General features: G+C 51.9%; 1 protein-coding gene across 1 annotated transcript; it reads left to right on the forward strand.

The window, feature by feature from the left end:
• The first annotated feature begins 834 nt into the window (after nucleotides 1-834).
• LOC114486831 (bcl-2-like protein 13) lies at nucleotides 835-2,026 on the forward strand. Its single transcript, XM_055086932.1, has 2 exons — nucleotides 835-1,234; nucleotides 1,362-2,026. The coding sequence occupies exons 1-2, from the start codon at nucleotides 835-837 to the stop codon at nucleotides 2,024-2,026; spliced, it is 1,065 nt and encodes a 354-aa protein (XP_054942907.1).
• Nucleotides 2,027-8,455: the final 6,429 nt, after the last annotated feature.

The following is an 8,455-nucleotide window of genomic DNA, read 5'->3' on the forward strand; positions in this document are numbered from 1 at the left end:
CACACAGACCAGTGCTTCTCAAACGTCAAAGCTCAGACAGCTCACCTGGGAATTCCTTAGAATGCAGATTCTGGTTAGTCTACCTGGAGTGGGGCTAGAGCATCTGTGTGTCTGCCGCTCCCTAGGTGACGCTGACCTGCTGGTTTAGGCACTGCACTTGGAGGTGTGGGACCTGCACGCCTTACACAAGGTGCTGGATAAGGTGGACCCTTCTTAGTTTTCTCTTCTTCAGCTAAAACAAAATCCTTTAATAGAATCAGCTGTCTCTGTCTAATGCTGCTGTCCTGAAAATTTTAAAGGGTCAATCCATACCTAACTAGGTGGTAAAAGGCTTTGGGATGGCATGGACTCGGGTCTGCCCCTAACGTTTGCAGGGTTCAAGGCAAGATTTCAGTTGGAGGCCCATGTGCTGTATGTCCAAATAGTTAAAAGTTATAATCAAACAAACGAGCTTAGATAAAATCTGTGCTACTCACAACAAGCGCATGGCAAGATGCTCAACATCACTATTCATTAGGAAAATGCAAATCAAAACCACAGTGGGATGCCACCTCATACCCACCAGGAAGGTGCTATCAAAAAACAAAAACAAAACGCCCCAGAAAATAGCAAGTGCTGGTGAGGATGTGGAGACACAGGCACCACTGCACACGGTTGGTAGGAATACGAAGCGGTGCAGCTGCTGTGGAAAACAGTAGGGTGGCGCCTTAAAAAAAACATTAAAAACAGAGTTATCTGCCGCCACTGCGTCTTTCTCCTCTTCGGGGGCAGGGGCCCGGGCCAGGTTTTACACATGTGCAAGCAGACCTTTCCGGAGCTCTGCCAGCCGACCCCATGGCGTCCTCTACCACTGTGCCTCTAGGGTCTCGCTATGAAACACAGTGTGTCGCCCTCAGCTACTTGGGAGTCCCCTCTCAGGAGAAGCTGCGAGAGCAAGATCTTTCCTCACCCCAAGGGGTTCGACAAGATACGGCCTCTCAATCTCTGGATCAAGAAATTTTATTAAAAGTTAAAACTGCAATTGAAGAAGAGCTAAAATCCCCGGACGAAGAAATTTCTGAAGCCTTCGCCAGCACAGGCTTCACCGGGCACTCTGCCGTGTTCAGCCCCACAAGCCCCGACAGCTCCGCAGAGGACGGCCTGGCCCGCCTGGGGGAGAAGGCGCCGCCGGAGCTGAGGGCGTCTCTGCGCGCGGCCTCGCAGACGCCCCTCAGCCGGACGCTGAAGCTCTTCAGCCTGGTAGACAGACCACGTGAGGACTCGGCGCCGCACAGCAGCGGCAGACAGTTCAGGAAAGGAAGTGAAGGGACCCACGCAGGCAAGCCGAGCTGCAGGGCGCACACAGGCCAGGCACGTACCAGGCACGTGGGGATGCACACCGGAGACCACAGTTCACGCCGGCGGCCGGAATGAGACGCTGGTGCCTCCGATTCTGCCACGACCAGTGCCCCTGGGGTGGACAAGGCGAGCTCAGGAACCTGGGGCGCATCGCGGCAGTCTGGTGCGGCTCTCCCGGGGGCCGCCGCCGCCGAGCGCACCACGCAGCAGGCTGGCGAGGGCCCTGCCTTTAACCAGGAGTCCGCGGAGGAGGCCGAGGAGCGCCCCGCGCAGGGCAGCAACGCCACGGACACCCCGCCCAGAGGCGGCCCCGGCGCCCGCCACGGCGCCCTGGCGGGCCGAGGGCTTCCCCGCGTCGCCGTGCGGCAGCCAGAGCTGGCGCACCGAGGGCCCATCGGTGTCCCCCGAGTCCTGGCGGCAGGTCGCGGTGGAGCCCGAAGAGGTCGGGAGCTTGGACCGCAACGGCGCCGGAGGGCAGAGCGAGAGCAAGTCCCCCAGCTCGGAGCTCGCGCACGTGGAGAAGGAGGGGGTTCCGAGGGCGCGGAGGCGGCGGCCCCGCCCTGAGCGCGGCCACGACAAAGGCGGCCCGCCGCCCCAGGGCAAGGCCCTCCCGCCCGGCGGAGGGGCAGCCGCCGTCGCCATCCTGGCGGCGACAGTTGGGGTGGCACTGGCTCCGAGAAGGAAGTAGATTTTTCGGAGAGAGAGAAGACAGAAAGGTGTAAGGTTTTCGCAGTGTCGACCGGCCTGGAGCCGCCAGGAGCTGGCTGCACATCGCCTGGACACTCCGGGGTCAGGGGCACTCGGGTCCGCAGGGCAGGGGGCCGACCCACGTGTCCGGGCTTGAGCCGGAGGCCGCGCGCGGTGGTCTGATTGGAGGCCCCGGGCCTGGGCGCCTGCGCCCTGGAGGGTGCGCAGCCCCCGCCCACCAGCCCCGGGGCGCCTCCCCCAGCGGTGACAGCCCCACCCCACGGGTCTCCCCGTGTCGCCAGACGCCCCCCGGGGATAACGCCGTCCCGTGGGAGCCACAGTGTCGGGGCGCCTGTGCACTGTAGGGTGTGCAGCCCCCGCCCACCAGCCCCGTGGCGCCTTCCCCAGTGGTGACAGCCCCACCCCACGTGTCTCCCCGTGTTGCCAAACGTCCCCCGGGGATAACGTTGTCCCGTGAGAGCCACAGTCTCAGAGCGAGAGGGTCCCCGTGGGGGGCTGGGGGGCAGACCCCAGGCAGGAGGGCGTGGCTGTGGGCCCCTCGGCTGCTGGCGCGCCCCTGCCTGGGGTCTCTCAGCTCCTCTGTTCTTTCCGCCCTCAGGCCCGCAGCCCACGCGCTCTGCCGGGTCTCGGCCGCCTCGCCCCAGGGCGCCCCGAGGCCCCGTGGAGAGGGCTCGCCCGATGCTTCCCGCGGTTCCCCTTGTAAAGATGCTGCCTTTAGTGTTTACACGTACAAGACGGAAGAGACCCGGGGCCCCTGCCCGTGACCGCGGGGCAAGCTCGTCTCCGCGTTCGGAAGCTGGAGGGTGGCTTCGCTGGCCTACCGAGGCTGCTTCCAGCCCTTTTGTCTGCGGCCACCCTTGAGCCGACGGGGACTCGCCGGCCGGCAGCGTCTCTCTTGCTGGGCATCGCTGTCCGTGACCTGGACGAGCGCGATTCCCAGGTTCTGGCCGCAGCCGCCTTCCCGGTCCGGCCGCTCCTCTGTGGTCTCCTGCCAGGTGATAAGGGTTTCCACACGTGGGCTTACAGGCCAGGGAATCCTAACTCTCAGTCAGTACACGAAGTCTCCTAAATATCACTGAAGTAAAAAGCAGGAGAGAGAGGCTGCCCTGGAGGTTCTAGCTTGGCTTTCAGAGTTCCATAACTGACGCTTACACTGAGCTCATCACGGCCCAAATGCCGGAGTGACAAACCATAATGATCACGGTCAGCACGTGCCCGTGGAGACTCAGCGTAGCCTCATCCGCCGACCGCATCCCTCACGGCGGACCGCGTCTCTTCATGCCTGAGGTCAGTGTCACTGACGGGACACACGTGCTTGAGACAGGTCATCTCAGATTATCCTGGTAAATATAACAGATTACTTTTTAAATCCTGAAATGTGTAATAAAATTACTTTACCTATCCCGATCACCAAACAACAACAACAACAAAAAAAAACAGAATGATCTTATAATTCAGCAGTTCTGCTTCGGAGTATATACCCCAAAGAACAGAAAGCACAGTCTTGAAGAGGTATTTGTACACCCGTGTTTATAGCAGCATCATTTACAACCGCCAAAAGGTGAAAGCAACCTAAGTGTCCACGGATGGATGAATGGGATACAAGAATGGATAAACAAAACGTGGTCTCTACATACAAAGGAATATTATTTGGCCTTAAAAAAGAAAGAAACCTTGTCACATGCTGCAAAAAGGATGAACCTTGAGGACATTATGCAAATTGAAACAAGCCAGTCACAATAAAACAAATACTGTATGAGTCCACTTACCTAAATAAGTCAAATTCATAAGGACAGGAAGAATGGTGGTGGAGGAGGGTAAGGGGGTATTGTTTAATGGTGGCAGGGTTTTAGTCTTGCCAGATGAAAACATTCTAAAGATCTGTTGTATTCAATACAACAATGTGAATGTAAATCAACATAAATGTCCATCGACAGAGGAACGGATAAAGAAGATGTGGTACATATATACAATGGAATATTGCTCAGCCATAAAAAGATTGAAATAATGCTATTGGCAGCAACATGGATGGACCCAGAGATGATCATACCGAGTGAACTAAGTCAGACAGAGAAAGCAAACATCATATGTTATCACTTATTCGTGGAATGTAAGAAAAATGATACAAGTGAACTTACTTCCAAAACAGAAACAGACTCACAGACATAGAAAACAAACTTATGGTTACCAAAGGGGTGGGCATGGGGGAAAGGATAAAGTCAAACCCATGCTCTTTCCTCTGGGACATACTTTCTGGTGTGAAGTTCAGGAGCATATCCGATCATGAAGTACTGTCCCGTCATCCAACAGGCTTATCCTCTTCTTGGTGAGACAGGCATCCAACCAAGTATGTTAGGTTATGAAGAACACAGATGAAGGATGTTTAGCTGCACCAAGTATAGGCTGGACACTTCGCCCAGGAACTCTGCTGGCCACACAGCATGGTTTTCGCTGCCCAGCGGGGACCTGGCACCTGCAGCCTGGGGCCAAGTCCAGCTGCGCTCCCTTGCTTACCTCCCTCCCAGGGCTGCCTTCTTGTTATAGAGGCAGAGGTGAGTCATCGCACAGGGAGAGCCCGGCTCATAAAGCCGAAAGTATGTTCTATCTGGCCCTTGACAGAGAAAGTTTACCAATCCCCGCTGTAAAGCATAAAAAAAATGAACCAACAGCACAAAAGAACACATGACAAATGAGTATATGGCAGAACAAGCCATTTGCTGTAAATGAATATTTCTAGCTTAGCTATCTACAAGAAGAATAAAATGCTTTAGTTCTTAGAAAGCACCTTATTTCCACTGCATGTTGTTGAAATTATAAATAAATACATATTTTAAGACTTGGGCAAAAACATATAGGTTCTGGATTGGTTGACTGATGGATTTGCTATTTTAAGTGGTGAGTTTTGTTGAAAAGTTAACACCAAAAAACAAAGAGAGCTTTAACATCCCTCACTCCAAACAGGTCTAGCTGTGATCAAACTGTCAGCCAAACGCAACACGAAGTAGGATATACACCCCGATAGCTGCAGTTCGCATCTCTTTTACATGCGGGGGATGGATGTTTCACGGATAGACCGCGTTCTCCTGGCTCTTTGTAAATAACGCCCTTCACCACCTGAATACTTTGCATTCTTCAGCCTGGTAACTGGTTTTCAAATATTTCATGTCATGATTAGCTTGAGGGGAAAAACAGGAAGTAAGGCAGCAGCGTGACACAGCGGCAGTGGCTTGGGGAGCCTGGAGTTCTCATCTCCGCTGTGCAGTTCCCGGGCCAAACCAGATGTTTAATCTCTCTGCCCTCATTTCCTGCAGCCCGACTTTGGAGACACACAGTGCGTGTGTGGAGGGGGAGGGCCTCCAAACTGCAGTCCTCCCTACCTTCCCTCTGAAATCCTGCGGTATGTACCTCCCTGCAGCCTGGGGATGCTTAACTGCAGAGTGAACCCAGTTGAGTTAATTATTTCAGCATCTCTTTAGAGCCTGTTCTACAGCCTATCAGCCTCTTCCTGGCTGAAAGGGAGGCATTCGAGGGGTTTGGCTGGGGGTGAACCAGGAAAGAGGGAGGCCAGTGTGTGTTGAGAACTCCAGTCTCCACCTGGTGGAAATCTCTCGTTCCCAGGAAGAACCTTCAGGCCGATCTGCAAAGGTTGCTCTGCCCAGATGACCAAGCAGAGCCTGGCCCGACCGTCCAGATCACCCAGTATAGCCTTTCTAATCAAACTGATAGCAGACATGACGGGGCAACTGGAGGCCCAGTGCCTTCCCCTGAGCTGTCTGCTCCACTGAGGGTCTGGACACTTCGTTCCCTGAAGTCTGGGCCACCCGCTCGACGATACCCCACTTTGGAAGTGCTGTGGTCTCTGTTCTTCACAGCATCAGTCTGGGCTCTGGGCTTTCCCTCCACCGTTGTTTCTTAAGCCCCTAGGTTGCTTCTAGTCCTGCCTTTTTCTCAGGCACAAGGGAAACTGGCCTCATTTGGCTGGTCCCTGTGGAATCCCGTGGGTTTTTAGTTTTCTCCCAGGAAACCTCTTCGTAAGGCAGAATGTAGTCTGCTCTCCACAGGGGATTATTTGGGAGTTGTTAGCGGAATGTTTTGCGATTCTTATCTATCAGATACTTTATTGATTGCTTATGTTATCTGTTGCTGAGAGGGGTGTATAAAATTTCTAGGAGACTATGGATTTGTCAGTTTCTCTTTGTAAACCTGTCAATCTTTGCTTTGAAAAATTTGAACCTACGTCTTAGAGATACACAGGTCCAGGATTCTATCTTCTTGGTGAAATTTTCCTTTTTAATCATTATGTTATTAATCTTTTCTTTTCTACTATTTTTTTTTTTGGTCTAAAAGTCTATGTTGTTTAACATTTGCCTGGTATAGCTGGTTTTTTCTCCTTAGGTTTAATTCACTTTGTTTTTGCTGGTATGAAACCACTGTGGTGGCCACAGCAGAGTCCTGAGTGCTCTGCAGTGAGAGCAGGTGTGGCTCTTGAAGGATCAGGAGATTCCCGATGGGGACACTGAGTCAGAGTGGGAGAGCTGGGCTTTGGAGGTGGCATCAGGCAGCTTCAGCCGAGCCACCCAGGGCGGCAGCATACCACTGAACAGCTGGGCAGAGGGGCACGGACACTGCACTCCGGGGGAGGGCTGGGAGGCACAGGCACGGAGGCGCAGCGCCCAAGCCCCTTGCCAGGAGGGAGAGGGCCGCTTCCCCAGCAGTCTTGCCTCCAAGAGGTCAGGGACGCCTTGCCCAGGTGATGACACAGGAATGGCAGCTGCCACCTCCTATGAGTGTTCAAATCTTGACCAACGTGCCATGTGGTTCGCAACAGCCCAGGGTAACTCCGGGGTGGTTTCTGGTCACCTCTTTCATTTCTCTGGAAGCGTGCGACCCTTAGTGCCTCATCCTCAAGAAATGGGCCCAGAAGAAGTCAAGGAAGGCAGCGAGAGGGATCTCCTCCGGGAACTTGATCATCACGTCCTTGAGCGGACGACCCAGCCTGGTGTCCAAGGCAGTTCCCGCCCCTGTCCTTGCCCTCTGTCTGTCCTTAGCACCAGCGGCACCTGCAGCCTTTAGCTTGGCTGATTCCGTGGCGAAGCCTAGTGTATCTTTCTCCATCAGTTTGTCCTTGACCTTTCTGGGTTCATATGTTTCTAACTTGTGTCTTTTAGCATATAGCTGATTTTAAAAAAAATCAATCTAAAAAGTTCTGACTTCGAGCTGCTTCATTTATCCATCATATTCATATATGACACGGATGCATCTGGTTTTATTTGTACTACCTACTGTGTGTTTTCATTTTGCCACTTTTTGGCTGCTTTTTACTGCTTCTTTCCTGACTTCTCTTTATTCTTTCTTTTCCCTATTAAGTTTTGATTTTGTACATTCAATTTCTATTTTTTATGGGATCCTTTAAATTTTTAACATGCATAATTGACATATCAAAGTCCAAAGTGATGTCTCTACCATTCTTGAAAACTTATGATTTTTTGTTTGTTTTGCGGTACGCAGGCCTCTCACTGCTGTGGCCTCTCCCGTTGCGGGGCACAGGCTCCGGACGCGCAGGCTCAGCGGCCATGGCTCACGGGTCCAGCCGCTCCGCAGCATGTGGGATCTTCCCGGACCGGGGCACGAACCCGTGTCCCCTGCATCTGCAGGCGGATTCTCAACCACTGCGCCACCAGGGAAGCCCACTTATGATGTTTTAATTCTACTTTCCCTGTGCTGTTTTTCATATTTTTGTTGCCCAGCATTTTAGGTGCAACTTCTTTTAACTGTCCTTTCCATTTTTTTTTAAAGAAAATCCTTACCCTCATTTACTTTATGTTCACCACCTTCCTCACTCACTTCCGTTCCCCTCATTCCTTCCTTCTTGGTTCGGTTTTCTTTGCCTTTCAATTCTTTCTGTAAGGATCTGTTGTTCTTCGACTTTGTTTCTCTGAAAATGTTTATTACTCACTTTGACTCTTGAATGATGGCTTATCTGGGTCCAGAGCTTTAGGACTTTGAGATATCATGAATGTTGCTGGTGGGAACCGTCATACCTTTGCAGGTGATCTGTTTTTTTGCTTTGTTTTGTTACGTTTAAGGTTTTCTCTTGATCCATGATGTGCTGCAGTTTCACTTCCGTTTGTCTTTTATTTATTTATACTGTACTTAGAGAGCCCTTTAAATCTGAGCACTTATGTCTTTCCTCAATTTGGAGTCCTTTTTCTTCTGAAACTCAAAATTAAACAGAGCTCTCTCTCTCGCTTCATGTATATGTATATATATCTTTTAAGCTCCATACTCTATTAAACTTTTTCATACCTTTTATAACTTCATTGTTTTGTGCTGAATTCTCGTTAATTTCTGCAAGTCTATCTGAGTCATTTAAGCTCTCCATTGACGTCATCAATTATACTTTTACAAA

Source organism: Physeter macrocephalus, chromosome 9 (assembly GCF_002837175.3).
Source record: "Physeter macrocephalus isolate SW-GA chromosome 9, ASM283717v5, whole genome shotgun sequence".
NCBI classification, from domain to species: Eukaryota; Metazoa; Chordata; class Mammalia; order Artiodactyla; family Physeteridae; genus Physeter; species Physeter macrocephalus.

Coding starts and splice junctions, on each gene's coding strand:
- LOC114486831 (XM_055086932.1), top strand. CDS start 835: ATGGCGTCCTCTACCACTGTGCCTCTAGGGTCTCGCTATGAAACACAG. Junction 1,235..1,361: donor CCGGACGCTGAAGCTCTTCA/GCCTGGTAGACA, acceptor GGCACGTACCAG/GCACGTGGGGATGCACACCG.